The sequence below is a fragment of the Lichenostomus cassidix genome, chromosome 9 (genome assembly GCF_008360975.1).
Source record: "Lichenostomus cassidix isolate B80296 chromosome 9, HeHo_3.0, whole genome shotgun sequence".
Taxonomy (NCBI): Eukaryota; Metazoa; Chordata; class Aves; order Passeriformes; family Meliphagidae; genus Lichenostomus; species Lichenostomus cassidix.
Window position 1 is genome coordinate 22,893,623 of NC_139490.1, and position 21,536 is coordinate 22,915,158.

The 21,536-nt window shown below is 46.0% G+C and overlaps 1 protein-coding gene across 1 annotated transcript; it reads right to left on the minus strand.

Annotated features, from left to right (window-relative positions):
• Positions 1 to 997: 997 nt before the first annotated feature.
• Positions 998 to 16,067, minus strand: TRA2B (transformer 2 beta homolog). Its single transcript, XM_085069935.1, has 9 exons — positions 15,908 to 16,067; positions 9,642 to 9,775; positions 6,094 to 6,256; positions 5,661 to 5,849; positions 4,745 to 4,860; positions 4,106 to 4,189; positions 2,431 to 2,493; positions 1,905 to 1,978; positions 998 to 1,407 (listed from the first exon to the last, which is right to left on the minus strand). The coding sequence occupies exons 1-9, from the start codon at positions 15,941 to 15,943 to the stop codon at positions 1,397 to 1,399; spliced, it is 870 nt and encodes a 289-aa protein (XP_084926061.1). The 5' UTR covers positions 15,944 to 16,067; the 3' UTR covers positions 998 to 1,396.
• Positions 16,068 to 21,536: the final 5,469 nt, after the last annotated feature.

Here is a 21,536-nt window from a genome sequence, read left to right on the forward strand (position 1 = left end):
ATGAGGGGGCAGCCAAAGGGTTCAGGCTGTGCTCCCAGGGAACAGGGACAGGAGGAAACAGCCACAAGCTGTGCCAGGGGAGGTTCAGGTTGGACATCAGGAGGAATTTTTTTCCATGGAAAGAGTGGTCAGGCACTGGAAAGGGCTGCCCACAGAAGTGGTGGAGACCCCCTCCCTGCCTCAGTTTAAAAACCCTCTGGCTGTGGCTCTTGGGGACAGGGGTCAGTGGTGGCCTTGGCAGTGCTAGGAAACAGCTGGACTCGTTCCTAGAGGGCTTTTCCAATCTAAATTATTCCATGATCCATAATTCACCATGGCCTGCAACGCTCACACCAAGCGCAGGGATTTGGGACACTCTCAGCACAGGAGCCACGTGATACATTCCAAGAAATGTGTCACCAGGAGCAACCAACTCAGCCCTCAATGGGCTGTTACTGCTCAGACAATTAAAAATAATTACTGCCATGGTCCCACTGTCCACTCTGGACAGTAAAGACAGGGAAGTCTTAATAAATACCTGGATAATTTGTAAATCTCTAAGACACGTGGTGTGCTGCAGCAGGCAGGGCCTGTTCCCTCAGTCCCTTCCTTCGTACAATGGGCAATCATTCCTCAAACCTTCCTCCCTACATCCACAGAAAGCATCAGTTTTGAGTCTGGAAATTTCTTTTATTTCCACAAACCAATGTGGAAGGCTCCTCCAACACAAGATTAAAAAATAACTGGCTCATAGATCCAAGTGCCCAAACTCACTATGTGGTATGACAGACACACCATGAAGTGTTGGCCCAAAATCTTTTAAATCCAAGAGGTAACAGCTGAACACCCAAACGAGGGTGCTGATTTCGGAAGGGAGAAATGGACTTGAGGAGCACCCCAAAGGCAAGTTTATTTGTGGGACACCAAAGGACTGGTTTCTCCTGAAAAGAATGGACAGCACTTGCTGAAATTACCTTTGGGATTTTGTCTTCTTGGCAAAAATAAGTAGGAAAAGAAAAAAAACAAACTTCTTTTTATTTTATTTTCTCGCTTTCGGAAAGCATTTTACACAGGTTTGGATCTTGGGAATAACTTGGAATCAGTAGAAAAAACTAACTCAACAGTTTTTGTCTTTACAATAGAAACCTTTCAGGAGTCAAAATGGAGACTAAAAAAATACATGCAAAACATACTCCTTTCAAAACACAACTGGAAACAAAGCACCAAACCACACAAATACGCAGAATGAAACAGCATTGAACACCACAGAAGTTGTCTTCATAAAAGGTGTAAAAGTCACCTAATTCACTAGGCACTGTCACTTGGTTAAACAGAAGAGACAATAAAAAAATATTGTCCACAAACTTGCAATTTCAACTCAAAGGCTGTAGCTAGAAATTCCTCTATGTGTCATGCTTTAATAGCGACCTGAAAGACAAAAACCCAACAAAATACAGTCAGACTTTCAAAGATTGGGAGATTTCTGGCTAAACTCACTGCCACCCCTCAAACCTGCATCAAATTTGAGCCTGATGTCCTAGAGGTAACCAAACTCCCAAACTCCTGTTTTAACAGAGTTCTGGAGGAAGAAACAGGATCTCAGATTCAAAACAAGGGCTGTTATCTCACTTGTTTTTTCTGAACTAAGTATGTGCTGTCCTCAAGGTTGCCAGTTGCTCAACAAAGCATGAAAGGAACTGTGGCTCAGTAAAATATCCACACCAAAGTCAATCTTAGTGGACATAGAAGCTCAAACCAAGTTCAAGGAATGGGAAATTTGCTTTTGAGAGGTGAACTCTGTGATGGGGCCAGGCCCAGTTAAGGCCAGGTTGGACAGGGCTTGGAGCAAGCAGAAGGTGTCCCTGCCCATGGAATGGGATGAGCTTTAAGGTCCCCCCAACCCAACCCATTCCATGAGTACTTACGAGGTGAATAGGATCGGGATCTGGACCGGGATCTGTAGCCCCCTCGGCTGTAGTACGGGGACGGTGACCTCCTCCTGTGACAGGGGTGACACAAACAATCCCTCCATTAAAACCTGCACAGGTGAGTGGCAGCAGCTTTATGTGGGTAACTCTAACCCCATCCTGGCCTCAGGAATGCACTTGGGAAAGCTAACAAGCATGGAAGAGCTGATCAGCATTTCTACTGGGTAACAAATCTGAATTCTTTTTTTTGTTACCAGGTCCAGTATTATTTTTGACTAACACAATAAATACAAGCTCTTGCACTCACAATCTGCTTACATGTGATTTTAGTCTCAAGCCAGGAGCATCCCACACAAGCAGGGTAAGCCAAATCCACCTTCACTTTTAATCTGAATTATTTGTCCAAGGTGAAGATTTCCTTGACTTGTAGTCAGTGTTACAGCCAGGCACCCCCAAACCCCTCCAATCCAGGCACTCCCAAGTTTTGTGTTTCCTTGCCTGGTTCCACTAATCCAGTACATACCTGTAAAACTGATCCCTGTCCTGAACAGCTCTCCAGCCTCCTCCGCCGCCGCCACCTCCTCCTCTGTGAAAACAAAAGCAGAATGACTTTTAAGAATTTAAAAAATAAACAAGAAGTTCACTGTACTAAAACTCACACTGTACTTACTCATCAGAGTAAGAAAATAGCATGAAAATAAGACATTAGTCCCTACACTGGATGATGCTGAATTACATCATTTATGTTAATTTTTAAACACTTACTCACTCAAGGAAAACCCTTTTACTAATTAATTATTTTCAAGTAGCAAGATCAACTCACTGAGGAAAAATACTGATTCCAAGGCGGAGGAAGGTTAAACCCTGCCACCCTGACATTGTAACACTTCACAGTCACATCCAAACAAGAAATGTGAACTTCTTAGAAAAGAAACAGCATCTTTTAACATTGAGTGGTTGGACTGGTACCTCACAGACTCAGATCAGCAAAGCTTTACAAGGAGGAGACTAAATTAAGTTTAAAATCTTCTTCAGTTGTTTTTTGGGGATTGCGTTTCTTTAAGGTTATTCTTTAATTTACAGATACTTTTTTAGGCAAAATTAAGCCTCCCACAGCAAAAAGGAGAAACTGAAGTTCTAACAGGACAATTCCCATCTGACACTGAATTTCCCTTCAGGCTTTATTTTCACAGAGGGCAGGGAATGCAAAGGAATTGTTACCAATGGAATTTTTAGGGTGGGGTATGCAACGCTCCACTGCATCCTGAACAATTCCAACTTTCCCTTCCTCAGGGAAGCTCTCAACATCCCAAAACTGCCCTCTCCCTCAACCGACTGATGTCTACAGGAGGGGAAAGTAGCAGACCATGACATTTTCCAAGTAGCCATACATGAACCATTTGTGGCTCCATATTTAGAGAAATCCAGGATTATTTGGGGTGGAAGGGACCTTAAATACCATGCAGGGACATCCCTGCCACAGGTAGGGTCACCTCCCACTAGAGCAGGTCACTCTCACAGGCTGCAACTCCTGACCCAATCACAACTCCTGGTAACTTTCACAAATCCCTGACCACTGGTCACTGTCAGAATGAAAAGACACCACTTAAGCACTACAGACTTGGGCTCATACTGTGACTTTGAAACAGAATTCTACAATTGCAGGAACGTTTGGTAATGCAGACTGAAAAACATCAACTCTTATCTTTGCGTTCAATTTAACAGTATCCCAGAAATTGTCATGATTTTGCAGGACACAAGACTTGCTAGAAAATGCAGAAGACAAATTTCTCTATTGCTAAACCAACTGCACCCCAACCATATTTACACACATGTCCAATCTAGCATGGTGTGATAAAGCCTTTTTTTCCAGATAACCAATACAGAACAGGTCATGCTCCAATCCCCAATCCCTTATTTTTTGGCAACATTTGAGGTGCCATAATTACCAACAGGAGACGCCGGGGACCACTGAAACTTCCCACTTTTCATCTACTACACTCTGCTCAAAATGTAAATTGACACTACAACATCAACTCTAATATTAATCTCGGTGAAGATTTCACAAGAAAATTCCAGAATGACAGCAAGAGCAAAAATATTCTGGAATAGTTATGTGGAATGAACTGCCTAATGCCTGCACAGGCAGATGAGAAAGCAGGGTTTAAAAAGCAGCCAAATATTCCAAATCTGCTCACCTGTATGACCTGCTGTAATAGTCACGGTCATCGTAGCCTCTGTCGTAGCCTCTGTCATAGTAATCTCGTCGCCGTGAGCTGCCACTGCAAGGAGGGAAGAGAACTGCATTTACCAAAATATACAACATTAAACTTTGTTGCAGTCAGTTACATTCACACTATTTCAACTGGGTTATATTACTGCTTCCCATCCTCACTGTTGGAAGACTGAGCACTCCTGTTTTCTCACCAGTGCAGGTGGCAACAGAACTCCTTAAACAATTGCTTTTTAAATGCTTGAATTTTCAGACAGTTATTTTCCTCAACCTTTATAACCCTCAGCCTTTTGGTATCACAGGCACATGAGGAATTCCATTCCGTGACAATTCTTCAGTCACTTTTAACTCTGAAGAAGCTCCTTTTCAATCAACTTTCTGATTAAAAAAATAACCTGCATTCTCAACACATCATCATCATAACCACTTGTAAACTGAAAGTCTTGGGAATGACTTGGGAAAACAATTTAAACACACAGCAACTGGAAGTGTAGTGTGTGAATAGTTCTCTCAAAGGCGAAACAGGACAGTTTTTAAAAAACAATTAATCCTATCCTGTACTGCTTTTGGAAAAACCCCAACCAAAACCATAGATAAAACTTACTAAGTGGGTCTTCCCATGTAGATTCCTGGGGTAGGTGTGTGAGGTCTTTTTGTTATGGAGAAGTCTACCCGGATCCTTCTTCCATCCAGCTCCATTCCATTGGCACGTTCCTTTGCCTAAGGAGAGATTGAAGAGCATTAGCTGTAGGGATGAACTTTAGCACCAACACAAGTTTCTAACCACTGCTTTAGGTGTTAAAATGTCCTAAAATGGCTCAGTTTGGAGGCAGGTCTGAGTCGCACACCTTACAGTGAACATAATCTATAAGACACTCTAGGCCAGCTGGATTTAAGTGCCACTCATCACTGAAAATGTGACTTCTGTGGCATCAAAACCCTGCAAGGAACATCACTGAGCGGTTTTTTCAATGCCTCTGACATGATTAAGTGCAACCTTTGAAGATCCTGATGTAGGGAGATGTAACTACTCCAACACGTAACATAAAGCATTTACAAGTTAAAAGAACACCACTAAGGTATTCAAATACATCCTCCAAACCACCATGACCTCGAATGGAATATCAGAGTAATACATCTGAAGCAAAAAACTCAAAATGATTGTACTTTGTGGGGTTTTGTTTGTCTGCTAAGTAGCAGGACCTACATCCAAGCTCCAACTCAACATGGAAGCTTTCATGCCAGATGTGGAAAGGACTGGAGACTTTCAGGAGTGGAGTTTATGCAGAATATAAGCCTCCTTCCAGCCCATACACACAGCTCTGCAAGGGCTGGCACAAGTGTAGGATTCTCTACTGGCTGACCACACAACTCCCAATTCATTCTGCAGCCCAAATTCCATGATTGTAAGATTCCAAGTATTTTTCAGGCTCCGAGTTTTCCCAGGCTATACCCTTTGACAGAACATACACCCCAGGAGCTCAGAGCCCATCAAGCACACACCATGCACCCCAACCTACTTCCTTGGCATCCTCGACGTTCTCGAAGTAGACGAAGGCGAATCCTCGGGAACGCCGCGACTGCTGATCGTACACGATGGAAACATCGGCAATGGGTCCATACTTGGAGAAAACCTCTCGCAGGTCTCGTTCTGTGGTGTACAGACTCAGCCCAAACACCCCGAGACAACAGTTTGGGTCAGGATTTGCCTAAAGGAAGGGATACAGGTAGAAATTAGAATGAAACTGGGTTTATTTGCAGTGTATTTGTCAAGTTGTGACTGTGGAGATGAACAACGGAGGTGGGGCTGAGATTTGGGTCACTTACTAAGAGGCAGTAATAAATTACCCTACAGGAAAACAAGCCTTTCACAAAACCCCCTTGTGTTTCTCAGGGCACAGAGGAGGATTCCAAGATGCACTGAGGACCATGACTCATGCCTCACCCACATACCCTGTTTCCAATGTGCCGTCTCCTAGTAGACATGGGGGAATGGCTGTGACTGTGCCGTCGCCGGTAGTCCCGACTGTACGACCGACTTCTGGATCTCCTGTGCGAGCGGGAACGGGAGCGGGACCGGGTGTAGTGCCTGCGGGAACTCCTCCTTGACCTAGACCTGAAGGGAAGAAGAGAAAGGTACAGTGTTGGGCTTGCTTGGGTGTTTAACCCTTCAAAAATGCATCAGATAGTCACAAAAAGCTCAAGTAATCATTTTCTAAAATCCTGCCATACCACATGCCTCAGCTAGAATCAATGCAGCCACTACTCTCAAGGACTGTGTGCAAAATCTTTACTATCAGATTACTGCAGATGCTCTCAGGGCATTCCTGCTGCAGATCAGGAATGTGCACTTGATTGCAGTCAGCTCTTCCTCTAACAAAGCTATCTTGGTGTGACATGCTAGTGCTTGGAATATTCACAGTGTTTCAGTAAAAATAGGTGGGGTGACTTTCTTTTCACAGTATCAGACAAAGGGAACAGTAAATATGCCTTAACACAAAGCATGCACTACTGAGGGGGGCACTCTGTTAGTGCTGCCTTGGGTGACACTGAAAAGCAAATACACTCTTTAAAGTCTGGCAAACGCCCCCAAAACAGAGCTGAACACAATCTGAAGAAATCATGCCTGAGCTGGCTCATTTACCTGCTGGTATTTCAGCAGTTATTTAGCACTAGTTGTTCATGAATATTTACATGTTCACACTTGAAGTGCATTTATGCAAAGGTGCAACTGCTCTCTGGTTTTTTCCCCAAAAATCTTTTTTTTTTACAGCACGAGTTCTGTGGACAGGAGGGTCTGAAAGTCTTCAATCCCTTCTCCCAAAGCCTCAGCCCTCCCAACACAGCCAATCCCAGCAGAGAAGCTGGACACTTACACGAGGCTACTACAGCTGATGTTGGAGTGCTGATGGCTGCACTGAATAACCTGCATTCCACACCACTCCAAAGAAATACCCCTGCAAGGCTAAGAAGTGCAATAAACAGTGTAACAATGGATCTGAGCCAGAAATTGCTGATTTTCTTGTGCCTTAAATGTCCCCTTCCTGTAATTCCACAGCAGCACCACCACACTGAAAGAAAGTGTGGTGGTGAAAGAAGCTCTGAACCTTTTACTCCTGAGCATTTAACAGCTGCTTCCAGGATTTGTCACCAAGTGGCACCAGACAGCCAAACTGTACAATCTATCTCCTCAAAAAACACCTTCAACCTCATCAGGAATGAGCCAGAGAAGCTCAACTTAAAATGCATATTCATGTCCAGGAGAAATTAATTCAGCATGTCCCATTACTGCACTTTTAACTATGTATTTATAAACAAAACATTATTTTTGGCAACAAAATAAAAATGAAGAGAGAACTTCCCTGAAGCTGGGAAAACAGTAAAAATAGACAGAAATTATAATATCAATAACAAAAAAGGAAGCTCCACATATACACACAGCCACATTTCAGCCACTGATATAGGAAAAAAAAAAAAAAAAGGCAAACACAGAACTGGTATTTCAGGTACCAGAATGGTATCAGCCAAAGACAGGAGCTACAAACTTAATTAAAAGTAGATTTTAAAATCAAGTATATCCACACCCCAACTGATAAAAACACCAGGACACAGGTTGGTTCCCAAATCAAAGTTTAATTTATAAAGCTGGTAACTCAAAAATACATTTGCAACAGAAACTACCGAGAAATATAGAAGTCATCACAAGGTTATTTCTCTTGGGAGAGACAGAGTTAAATGATCTGCCTGTGATCACATCTTAAAGTGTGACAGCACTGAACAGAGATTAAAGTATGTTGTTTCTAAATATGTGCCTCGACACAATTCTGTCCAAATCTACTAATCAACACTAACTCTGGGATGTAATTCCATTATTTCCAGCCATAGGCATCTTAAAGACAGCTGTTAAATGCTCAGGAAGCTGTGGCAGTTATAAACTTCTACTTTTTGGTCATCAAAAAAGTAGAAAGTCAGTTGCCAGGTTAATAAAGACTGTTTATTGCAAAAGTAAGATTTGCCAGGTCTCTCATAAATTCTACATCTTGTATTTGCTTCTTCAGAACTGTATACAATCTGTGACTGCATTTTTACTCAATATTATGGTTATTCTGCAAATGGGAAACATGGTGCTTTAAGGAGTATGGAATCCCTGGAGTCACAGATTAAGGGGCAAAACGATATACTGGGTGGGGTCCTCACTTTGTTGTTTTAATATTAAAAGGTTCCCCAGTGGTGTTTTGCAGCCTCCCTCCCCTGAGGTTTTCAAACCCCAACAGGACAAAGCCCTGGGAGGATGCTCTGAGCCCAGAGCTGACTCTGCCCTGAGCAGGATCTGGGACTGGACCCTTCCTGAGCTGCCCCACAATCTCTCACTGCTGGCACTTCCACAGGTCACTCCAATTCCACACTCTCTACTGGTACTACTCTAACAAGTATTTATTTATTTTATTTGACACATTTGTTCTTACACTACAGGGACTGCCAGGTGCATGATATGGCACTTGTGATTGAGCCTGAATTAAACAAAAAAACCCTCATTCTTGTGCCATCAAAGCTTCCCAACTACCTTCCTTTTCACAAAAGCCTTTCACTTTGATCTTCCAAGATTTAACACACTATTTGATAGTGTTTCCCATCGTGGGTGATTGCTGACAGCACAGAATTTTCCTCCAGCCTGCCCCCCAGGCTTTGGCAATTCATTGCTTGTTCACATATACAGCATGTTGTGAACAGCTCACCTGGAAAGCCCACTGCTGAAACCTCATTTTTTTAGCCTGAATGCCTACAAATGAGTACAGAAATGATCGACACATTAATTTCTGTAGTCAGCACTCAACTATCTACGCTTTTAAAAGGAATTCTGACCCTGCATGCAGCTTGTTTGGCAGGAGAGCTAGTGCAGTGCAAAAGGCACGTGGATGTTTGTGCTGTCATACAACAAATATAATGAGCAAGTTCCCCACAACTTTTCTGGAGAGCCTGCGGAGCTGTCTAATAGTCCAAGCTTCCTACCCTGTTAATTTTCAAGTTAAATCAATATATTTTAAATGTCAGAGTGTGAAATTCACATTTATCTCTACTGCTTCTTTCCATTCACTACTCCAGGAACATCACTGCTTCCAGTGAGGAAACATAATACAGGAATGTAACCTAAAATCTGCTGATGCACCAAACTCTGTTAATGCACAGAAAAACTAAGACCTAGAGTTCCTAGTACTCAGAAACAAGTCAATATTCCAAGAGATAAAAGGCAGGCACCTCTAAAGGGTATCAGTAGGGATACAAACCTACATACCTGACTTAACTCCTGCAGGAAGCAGCAGAAATATCTACATTCACGTAATCTGACTTTCCTAATCCTGAAACCACACACATCCCTTTGTATTCCATGTCCACAGAAGATCCACCAGCTCTGGAAACAGAACTGGCTAAGCTGGGCCACTTCTGACATAACCATGTGACTTGTGAGGAGGAGGAGGAAGAGGTAAAAGAAGCAAACTCACCTGGATTCAGACCTGGATCTAGATTTTGACCTGGAGCGCCTGGAATCTTCCTTAGAGCGAGATCTTGCAGGGGTGTGCCTCCCCGACTTGCCAGACCCATGAGCACTTCCGCTTCTGGAAGCAGAACGGGATTCCTGCACGCAGATATTGAAAGCCTAATTTGTACACAATTCCTTGTTCACCTACGGGCTGTAAACAAGCTCCAGTGAAATAAATGGTAAATATTCATAGCTATGTGTCCGGGCAGTCGGCATTAGCACTGCCTAGATTTTTAAGGAGGTTTTTTTCCCTGGAAGACACTTCTTTACCCTGCATGTACTTTTGCTATTAAACAGATAATGCATGCATGTTTAGCAAAATATACAGGGACACATAAACAGACTAGTAATTACTTAGCGTAGTGCTTTCAGATTCCAGATTACTTCTTATCTTAACTTCATTTTTATTCCTTTTCTTCATTCTTCCGTTTCAAATTCTGACTTCTTTCATCTTCCCCACTTCACACAAATTGCTCAATATTCTACAAGTGGGACTTCTGGTCTGATAATTAGCATGCATTCACTTTCTTTTTTTTCAAATTTCAGCTTCACTTATTCCTGAGCTTCAAATAATTCTCATTTATAAAACTTGTCAAATGGCGACTTCCGCATTTTCCTTCTTCAACATTAACCTTAATAGAAAAAGAACAGGATGAAGAATATTTAAGAACTCCAGGATAAAATCTAGTGCCAAAACTGAAACTAGAAAAAAAAAAGTGTTGTGGACTTTTACTATAAATGCAGTTCAAGAATTGACTCTACCAAAGCCCTACTATTTTATCAACAGGTTCAGTCAACTCAGTTTAACTTAGCCCTAAGTAGCTAAATTTGCTATTTATGCCTGTATTTAATAGCAAGTGCAACTGGATCAACTGAGTATCTACTAAGGAATTGTAGCATCAGGAAACTCAAAATAATTTGCACCATCAGCCACACACTGAGACAAAATCAACAAGGAGTGATTCCAGTGAGGTCCTGCTGCGGCCACTGACAGATGTGCTTTTGAATGCAGAAAGCACAACGTAGTTGGTCCTTCCAGGAACTACACTTATCTGAATTTTGGGCCCCTCCTGCAGTTTGGCAGCCCTGGTGTGAAGATTTAGGAGCACACACCCCCAGCTGCCTGCACAAGTGGGATTACACGTGCAGGCTTCGTGCTTCCGCAGAAATCTGAATTTCCCACCGACCAAAGCTGCACTGGTGTTCCACACACTCCAGCCTGCTCTGCAGTAACACCCCACCTGCTCTGTTAGTTACTGACAGTCTTCTCCGGTACTGACGTGACCTAATTAGCAGCTTCACCTTATGCATTTTTATTTTTAAATCAGTGTAATGCTTGGCTATAGTCATATGCCTTAAACACCTGAACACACTAGAAAGTATTCTTTATTTCAAGATATTAGAGAAAATTCAAAATTCAGCAGAATTCTTTCTAAAAACAACCCTAAATTTAATGTAAATTCTGATGCAGAATGCTCACTAATGACAATAAGTAACAGTTTTTTCTCAAAAATCCCTTGCTTTATATCTGTAACATCTCCTAAACCTGAACACTAACTTAATGGGAATCCTGTACTAAGCTTTCAGAAATTCATTTGCTAACCCATAATTTAATAATGCTTCAACCACTTACATACAACTTAAACCAAATTTTACCTGTTACCATACAGGGAAGGAAACATGACTTACAGGACAAAGCAGGTTTGCAATTAATTCCAAGAGCAACAGAAACAGCACGAAGTTGGTCAAGGCTGTATTCTTCACCCAAATGTTTAAGGTTTTGTTCTAAACTACACTTTCCCCATATACTAACACTAAAAAAGGCAGGAGGAATACTGAAGAGCAAGTTAAGTTACAATTAACTAATTTAACCTAAATCCACTACAACTCCAAAGAAAACACTCCACAGAGATGAGTTCTATGTTAGTACATTAATTTTGCCATAAGAAGTCTTAGCTCCTTAAAGTAAGAGAAAGCAAGATTGAAGAAGGACTAAAGCCTAAAGGCTGTTCTTCACTTGAGGAAAAATACTTCAATTCACAAAAGATAATCCAGGCTAGACAGAAGGAGCTGTGTCTAAATACAGGTGGTCTGAGACCGGAAAGGACAGGAGAATCGCATGACAGGAGGGAAGCAGTTGGGAGGATCTTGCCCACAAACACATCCCCAAACCCTTTCCAGAGCTTTTCGAAGTAAAAAAGCTTTGAAGAAATCAATAGAGAACAGGTAAATCTTCATATATTTGGTACATTTTTGGGCAATCTTTGCTGGTTTATGTTCAGGTTGATATGGAATATGGACACTGAGCAGCTGAGCAGAAACTTCTGAAGAAAAAGTGCTTAACTTTCAACTTAACTATCTACCTAAATCAAAACAATTAACAGCTGGCCTATTTTCATTCAGCTCCTCTGCACTTCACATTTCCCAGCCTTTAAACATCCACCTTTTTTTTCCAGATCAGCCTTCAATCTACTGCATTTTACACGATTATGGCACTTTTTTACTCCAGCCTTTAAGGAATTCATTGCATCTCACCTGCTCTGGATATCACCAGGATTGGTAATAACCCCCAAAATTTCCAAGTTGCCCCTTTTCCACCTCAAGCCCCAGGAAATCATCCCTATCCAAAGTTCCAAGAACCAGGAGCCTGAAGAACTACAAATTGAATTTACACTCTTGAGGGTGCCCATCAGTCACTCCCACAGCTCGTTTCTCCCATCTGCTTTTGTTGTTCCTTGTATTTTCTTTTCCTACTCTTTCCTCTTTCCCTCTTGTGAATTTGAAGTCATTTAAAAATGCCGAAGTGGGCTCTTGGCATGACAGGGGGAAGAGGGAAGAAACAACCTTCTTTACCCTGCCTATATTCCAGCACTGCTGGTCAGCAGATCCAGACTGGTGTTCACTAATTTTTTCTCCCTAACCTTGTCAAGTGTGAATTTAAAACCTCCCCAGACCCCTTGGTTTTTATCAACAGTTCTTGCCCTTCATCAGGCACTACTGGAATTCCGGTGAAGCCCTGAAGTCCAAGCTTGTGGATTCCAAATGGCTCTTTCCAGACCCTGAGCACATTCAAACAGAGTGTAATACTGCAGGGGTGATTTGAACAGCTCTAAGCACATTCACAACGACTGTTACAGCCATGTACTCTGTGAGCAGGGAATGTCACACAGCAGGATTATTTGGGGGGCAGCAGGTAGGAAAGGTTTCCATGGACAGAAGCAGCTGGAAGGTAGGTGATGGCCACAGTTCTTTACACTTCTGAGATCCACGTTTTCCTCGTAAGAATGGAAGTTACAGATTTCAGTCAGCAATATAAGATACAGAGAAATAAAAGTACTAAGGTTTTTATAATCCTAAATTGCTATAAAGTGCTGTATTTCCACTTGTTTTCCTAAGGAAAGGTGCAGCCTCACATGACACCTTATCAGATCTGCAGCCCATTTGGCCAAGGTGTCACTGTGCTGACTCCACATTCCCCTGGAACAGCTTTTGCCTCTTTTTCCCCCTGAAGGACACGAGATCTCTGCTGGGCGAGCTGGGGATTCACTCCAGGGGAAGGCAGAACCATCCCATTCCACAGGTTTCCAAATTTCACACACAACACAGCGTGTTTTGAAAAATCAGGCCACAGCTTCCTCCCATCACCTCTGCCACTGACCCTATGGGCTCCTCCAGTGCCCCAAGCTGGCAGGAAATCAATCCATCAGCAAAACCCAAATTATTTTCTGACAGCTTTGGGCACTGAATCAGCTCCCCAAGAGGGTGATGAGGGGCAACACAGAGAATGGTCCATCCCTTTGGTGGCACTGAGTGAGCAGCTCATCTCTCTAACCTTCTCAAGCTGCCCCCTCAGACCCTCTTCTCCCACAATTTAGTAATAAAAACCACCATCTCTGAAAACACATGTATTAAATACCTTATAAGCAATCTGTAAATTGAGCATTTATACTATTTAAGTCACTCTGATTTAAAGAAAAAAAACACCAAACCAAAACCCCACCCTCACTCACATATTGAACAGCTCCTGACCATATAGCAAACCATCACTACCATAATTAATTAATTCACAGGGTAGGACTCATTAAATTGCCCTTTATCAACTTGTTTTCCAACCCCTCCATGCCTGAATCCCGAGAACTTCAGTGAGAACAATTTCAATGAAAACAAAGTACAGTGGGAAAACTGTGGCATTGCAGCATAATGACAGTATCTCAAGTATATTCCAGTATTTAAGTATTGGAAGCATTTCATAATTTATAGTTTCTTCAATCAAAAAGTTTCCAGAGTTCACCCCACTATGGAGCATAAGCTGAAAAAGAGAATTAAAGTGGGGATTTTTCCCTCTTTTTATCTTTTCTTCCCCTTTTTAGAAGTGCTAAAAGCCAGTGTAAGTTTGTGCTGCTGCTGAAACGAGCCCAGTTCCTGGCGAAAGCACCTGCAATTTCTTCTTCATCCCCAAAGCTGCCATGAGGACTTAATCAGTCAAGCCTGCAGACCAATACAGCTGGAAATGGAGTAAAACAAATCCAGATGATTGAATTCCCAGATCTGACTGACTGTATGAACACTACTACGAGGAAGAGAGCACAAACACGTTTTCAGGAGCACAATGCCTGCTGGCAGCCTGAACTTGGAAGAGTTTAAGACAGTTGTAAAGTCATATTCCAGATTATTTATCCAAACACTGACTCTACTCTGCAGAGATTTCAGCTTGGAAAAGCAGAAAAGCCATTGACTCAGTAAAATATAAGCCTTAAGTAAGCAAACAGCCCCATAAATAACACTCGTGAGAGCACAAGGAACACCAATCCCTGCTCCAGCCTGGAACAGCACGTGTGGAGCTCAATGCTTTCAGCTTCACAAACATCTCCATTTCATACAACTTACCTATTTAAAAGTCATGGAAGTTCATACATAACTCATTTTAGGCACTGGCAAAACTGCCTGCAAATGCCTAATTACATTTTAAAAATTAAAAATATAAAAAAGCACCAGACAACTATTTCTGCCTCAATACCCTGCAGGACTGTGTTTCACAAAGACTTTGCTATAAAAGGTTTAACATTTCCACTCTTTCTGACTGAAAACACAATGCAATCCTAGCAAACTTTATGAAGACTAAATTGACTGCCAGTCTGACTTGCACGACAATTAAATCACCTTAGAAGAATTAATACACAAATATCTACCTTGAGCAAAAAATACTCCCTCACTAAAAATACTCCCGAGTGACTGAAGGCATCAATGAAAAGGTAACACTGGGGCTGCCACGAGTCTATTCCTTAATCCTCGTCTCTCACCATTCTTTCCCGTTGTTAACCCCCTGGAGACCAAATTTTTCTAATCTCGCCTACCCTGAAGTAGACACACACAGGTATTACAGCTTGTTATAGTGCATTAATAAGACAAAGCCCTATTCTAAGAAAAACACTGCTCAGAATTACTGCGTTCTCTAATATTTCTTGCCCCTTCCAGTCTAAAACTCAGATACTTATCACCTCCACAACTCCCTTTGATGCAGCAGGAAGATATTTGAATTACGCTGAAAAAAACCTCAAAACACACTACTGACCCTAATTAAAGACTTTAAAGGCAAACAAGATTAATCCACTAAATAAAAAAGCAACTACAGATGCGCACCACAAACATGAAGCTTAGCAAGTCATCTATTTCGACACTAATAAAAAGCCCATCCGGGCCGTGAGATCTTGCAGAGAATATCTGCTGGAGGTTTCATAAAGCGAAGCGCTTGTTTCCTCCGCCTATTAGGTGTAAATGAAAGGAGAGCCCGAGCCACCTGGGCGCCAGGCCCGAGCAGCAGAGCTATTGTCACGGGCGAGAGGCAGCAAACAGCAGCTTAGATTAGAGTAACCCAAGAGCGGATTGGCAGGCGGCTCTGGAGAGCAGATAACACAGCATTCCCCCGCACAGGCTGGGCTGGAGGGCTCGGAGCCCCTCAGGGCTCGGGCCGCCATTTTGTCCCTCCCGGGCGCGCGCGGCCCCGGCCCAAGATGGCGCCGGGCGCCTCACGCGGGGAGCGGCCCTCCGCCACCGCCCCGCCGCGCCGCCTCGCCCGCCTCTGCGCCCCCGCGGAGGCTCCGCCGCCCGCGACAGGGGACACGGGGGGACGCGGGGGCGCCCGCGCCACTCGAAGGAGATGGAACCGTGTGTGAAGAGGGGAGGGAAGGGGAGCCCGGCCGCGCAGCGCGCTCGGGCTCCGTGTATTACCCGCTCGCCGTAGTTCTGCTCCCCGCTGTCGCTCATCGTCCCGTCCCGCCGCTCCCGCCGCTGCCACACCGACCGGACACAACCGTCCCCGGCGACAGCGCTGTCCGCGCGGGAAGTGACGAGAGCGCGGGGCCGCGCGCGCACGCTCGGCAGGACACGCCCCCAGCGGGACCGCCCCTCAGAAGGCCACGCCCAGAAAGCAGAGCCACGCCCCACGCGTCACAGCCCCTGACGCCGAGGCCACGCCCCCAAGCCTAGGTCACGCCCCCTAGGGGCAGACAGGCCGCGCCCACGCCCAAAGCCACACCCCCGTCACCGCCCCTGACGGCTAGGCCACGCCCCCGAGTTGGCGCCCGTGCAGAAAGGCCACGCCCCCCGCCCTGAGCTGAGGCCGCCCGTGACACGAAGACCACGCCTCCCTCTGGCCACGCCCCCCGCGAGCGCCTCAACCCCGCCCCTCGGGCTGAGGCCACGCCCCCGCGCAGTCATCACTCAGGCGAAGGCCGCGCCCCCACCCAATAAGCCCCGCCCCTCGAGGCTCCGCCCCTCTGCCCTCAGGTGAGGCTCCGCCCCTCTGCCCTCAGGTGAGGGTGCCGCCCTCGCTCTCCCAAAGCCCTGGAAACAGTTTAAAAATGTGATTGCGAGGGCCTTTTTTTTCTGAGTGTTAAAGCGTCAGTTCGGAGCACGTGAGGGGGGAAGAACGGGATATTACTGAGGCACCCGCTCGAGGGCAGCAGAGCATCGCTGGAATGGCGGGATTTCCCGCGTCCTTGGAATTGTTTCTCCGTAAAACAAGCTCAACAAGGAGCCGCACGAACACCTCCGTTGTGTCTGTTTCGTGTCACAAGCAGCACCAATAAAGCACTGACAGCCCCAAGGAGCCAGAAGTGTGCAGGGATTAGCCAAGGACAGCCCCAGGAAAGGACCACCAGGACTTCAAACACACCCCTGTGGTTTAACCAAAATACCCACTTCCTCAGGGCTTTTCAAACCACAGCACTGCACGAGGGGTGGAGTGCAGAGACAGGAGGAGACATCGCACCTGCTCTGCTCACCCCGCTGAATCCTGGAATTGTCTGCATTGGAAAGGAATCATCCAGTTCCACCCCTGCCATGGGCAGGGATACCTTCCACTGTCCCAGGCTGCTCCAAGCCCTGTCCAACCTGGCCTTGGACACTTCAAGGATCCAGGGGCAGCCACAGCTTCTCTGGGCACCCTGTGCCAGGGCCTGCCCACCCTCACAGGGAGCAATTTTTCCCTAACATCTAATCTAAACCAACTTTCTTTCAAGTTGAAAGTGCACCTGTTATCCCACGAGCTGCTGCTGTAGGACATAATCCAGCTCCAGAACTGCTTCCATAACCATTTGATATCCCAGCAATGACTATTTTTCTTCACTGAAATGCATTTCCTGTGCAGTGAGGGCTGGGTAATGCCCTGCATACCCCACTGTGCTGTTAACAAGCCACGAGGCAGAGACCTGAACAGGTCGGTACCTCTTCTAAGCAGGATTTTTGGCTGCTGGAGCTGTTCCCAGAGCTGTTCCCCACACAGATTGGAGAGGTTGGAGCACCTGACAATGCCAGGAGAGCAGGCTGGAGGCAAAGTGCAAAGGCAAGAGAGAAAATGGCTGATGGCTTGGTAGTGCATTCCCAGGTGATGACTCCAGAGACACCCAGGGGGAACCCCAGCTCCATTTCCATCACCCCTGACACTTGGGAGAAGAGACAAGCCAGAGGCTGCTTGGCTGCCCTCCCTCTCCCTGCCGGCCCCAGAACACAAAGGTGAATTTATCAGCTATAGAGGTAGGTGAGCAGTACTTTTGCAGCTTTTGCTGGTTTAAAAATACGACAGGGTTTTTTTATGCCAATGGTTTGCTTGTGTTACAGCACAGTTATTAAAACACTGATCCTGAGCTGGAAGGGACCCACAGGGATCATCCAGTCCAACTCCTGGCCCCACACAGACACCCCAACAATCCCACCCTGTGCCTGAGAGCACTGCCTGAATTCTCCTGGAGCTTTGGTATCCATGGGGCTGTGCCCATTCCCTGGGGAGCCTCTTCAGTGCCCCACCACCCTCTGGGGGAAGAACCTTTTCCTGATATCCAGCCTGACCCTGCCCTGACACAGCTCCAGCTGCTCCCTGGGGCTCTATCCCTGGTCACAGAGAGCAGAGAGCAGAGCTGCCCCTCAGGAGGAAGCTGCAGCCCCCTGATGAGCTCTGCCCTCTGCCTCTTCTCCAGGCTGAACAGACCAAGTGACCTCAGCCTCTCCTGCTTTTGTTGCAGGAAGTTTAATGCACATTTGTTTTCCAGCCTGTGGTCTATATTTACAAATCAAGGCAAATATACCTCGACCCCCAGAGACAGTAAACCCAAAAACTCTGCCTACAACCCACACTTCAGGCCAAGACACTGCCCACCCCTCCTTGAGCTATTCCCTTTCACCAGTGGAACAAGTTGATATCAGCAGGGATAAATCTTCTGGAATTTCCTAGGAATAAGGGCACCTCCCCCATCCCAGTGGTGGCAGACACCCCAGTGCTCTCTGAGCAGGAGAACAGGGCATGCAGGAAAAGAAACAGCTGACCTGAGCATGCTTTGATCCTTTCCTTCACATTTAAATTTGGGTGACCAAGAGTTAGAGAAGCCTCTGTACCTCTGGGGAACACCTGAGCCTGCTGTGCTTGGCCTCTGCAGCAGTGACGCAGATGTGTGAGATGATCCCAAGGAGATTATCTCCCTCCTCCCAGCAGCACCCAGAGAGGCAGCCTTTTGTGCAGGGAGTGCAGCTGGATTACAGAGACATTTTTCTGTTTGCTTAGGGAGTTTCCAGCTTGTATTCCAATGTGAATCTGGATTTGGGGGCCTCCTGGCCACCGTCTCCACAGCCATATTCCTGCCAGAGTTTGTAAAACCCCTTGTGCAGTTTAAGTCTCACCTATACCTTGGACACTGTTTCCTACAGCATTTTCCCAGAAAAACTGGCTGCTCATGGCTTTGAGGGTGCACTTTCTGCCAGGCAAAAACCTGGCTGATGGCTGGCACAGGGAATGGTGGGGAATGGAGTTACATCCAGCTTGGGCTGGGCAACACTGGGGAACCCCAAGGCTCAGTGTTGGGACTGGTCCTGTTTAATATCTTTCTTCATGATCTGGACATGGGGATTGGCCACCCTCAGTAGATGACACCAAGTTGGGTGGGAGTGTGGAGGACAGGAAGGCTCTGCAGAGGGACCTGGACAGGCTGGATCCATGGGATGAGGACAATGGGGTGAGGATCAACAAGGCCAAGGGTCGGTCCTGCCCGTAGGTCACACCAACCCCCTGCAGATCCAGGCTGGGGACAGAGTGTCTGGAAAGCTGGAAAAGGCCCTGGAGGTGCTGGTGACAGCAGCTGGACATGAGGCCAGGTGTGCCCAGGTGGGCAAGAGGCCAATGGCCCCTGGGCTGTGCCAGCCATGGTGTGACAGCAGGACCAGGGCAGTGACTGTCCCTCTGTGCTGGCACTGTGAGGCACCTCCAGCCCTGGGGACAGTTCTGGGCCCTCATGACAAGAGAGACATTGAGGGGCTGTAGAGTGTCCAAGGAAGGGAATGGAGCTGGGAAGGGTCTGGAGCACCAGGAGAGGCTGAGGGAGCTGGGAAAGGAGGTCAGGCTGGAGAAAAGGAGACTCAGGGGGACCTTGTGGCTCTGCACAACTCCCTGACAGGAGGGGACAACCAGGGGCGTTCAGGCTGTGTTCCCAGGGAACAAGGGACAGCCAGGGAAAAAACAGCCTCATGTAGTGCCAGGGGAGGTTCAGGTTGGCTATTGGAGAAATTTCTACCAAGAAAGGGCTGCCCAGCCCTGGCACAGCTGCCCAGGGCAGTGGTGGAGTCTGCATCCCTGGAGCAATTTAAAAGTGGCCCTTGGGGACGTGGGTAGAGGTGGCCTTAGAGTGCTTGGGGAACGACTGGACTCCATGGGCTCTGAGGTCAATATCTGAGTGCTTTTTCATCGCCGGCTGTGGCTGAAATGCCAAAATAAGGAGCAATTTCCACTGCTCCCAGTGCTCTGTAGAGACAGTTATTATCAGTTCCTTTTGCTAATAGCACTCATCTTGTGAATACATGTACATGGGAGTTGGGATCCTGCTGATTTGCAAATCAAAGTAAAATATGATGTTTCTTCACACAGAGCATGTGATGCTGTGAGATGTGGAGGAAGGAGCCTGAAGGGATCAGGATATGTCCCTCCATTACAAAGAGACCAAAAAACATGGAAAAAGAGCAGAGCATTAGAGTCAAGGTGGGCCAGGAAGCTCCCTCTTGCCTTCCTCCATTCTGAGGATTTAGTGAAGGGAGCCAAAGAGTGGGAGCTGTAGGAAATTAAAAAGGGATCTGCAGAAGGGCACAAGGAGGCACAGGGAGTTGAACCAGCACTTTTCCTCACCCAGATCTGCCAAGGACAATGCTGCCTTGCAGCCCAGTTGTTTCACCTCTTAATCCTGTTCCTTCCTCATATCCCTCCTTAGGAGGTCAGTGTCATGCAAGAACAAAGATTAAGTGATGATTAAGAACATTTAAGTGAAGATTAAAGATTAGGAACAAAGAGTGAGTGAAAAATCATGAATAGGAAACACCCGTTCATGGAGAGGAGCTGCTGTAACAGCTCCCAGAACAGCAATTTCCCTCTATCCAGTGATGTGTAATCCTCAAAATTGATCCCAAGTGGAGAAGAGTGGCTCGTGCCTACATTGTTGAGGTCTCTGGGCTGCTCTGACTACATCCAGAAACCTTCCGGCTGCTCCTGGTGCAAACCTTCCGGCTGTTCCGCAGCTGAGCAAATGCTGAAGTCCATCCATAGGTCCTGCTAATCTGTGCTAATTGAGATTGAACTTTGATGTTAATTTTTTCAGGGTTTTTTTTCCAACAGATAACCAACCAAAGGAAAAAAACCCATAAAAACAAAGGTGGGAATTCCTTAAACTGATTCCAAGTGCATCATGGAAGTTTCATAAACCCACCTGCACAGTTTCTTTTCAGAATTGATGGGATGAGTCACCTATATTTGCCATATTGACCATGTAAAAGGCAAACAGGGATGTTAGCCAGGGGCTGTGGCATTTGCCCACTGAATGGCAGGCTGAAAAAGCCACACTTCTGGCAGTTATGGAAAGGAGTTTATTTTTTCCAGTGGCACCTGTGTGCAGCTGCAAAGCCAGCCTGGCAGCTCCCGCTCCCCTTGGCCTCTCTTCCCCCACACCACCCACACAGCACATGGACACGCTTCCAGAGCAACAGGAACCACATTAGGGAGCGAGCCAGCTCGGGAATCATTATTGAGCGTTGGCGGCTCTGCTGCCAAGGGGGATGGACCAGGCTCTCAAACAGCTTTTCCCTGGAATGTGTGTGGCACCTTTTCCATGTGAGCTCCCACTGCCATCCTGCTGCAGCCCTCCCTGGCTCTGTACTGCCCAGAGCTCTGCCAGGCCCAGCACCTGTGCCGCTCTTTCCTGCCAGGGGATCACAGAAATGATCCTAGGAATAACCTTTATCCCCAAGTGCCAGCTCACCTTCCTGCCCAAAGAGCAGATGGAAATGAACAGAACAGAATCGTTTAGGTTGGAAAGACCACATCCAGCCA

What these genes read in the sequence shown, in the direction of transcription:
- TRA2B (XM_085069935.1), bottom strand. Translation starts at nt 15,943, where the DNA reads ATGAGCGACAGCGGGGAGCAGAACTACGGCGAGCGG. An exon ending in AGATCCAGGTCTGAATCCAG is followed by an intron (nt 6,257 to 9,641) that starts GTGAGTTTGCTT and finishes TCTTCCCTTCAG; the next exon opens with GTCTAGGTCAAGGAGGAGTT. An exon ending in GACGGCACATTGGAAACAGG is followed by an intron (nt 5,850 to 6,093) that starts GTATGTGGGTGA and finishes CCCTTCCTTTAG; the next exon opens with GCAAATCCTGACCCAAACTG.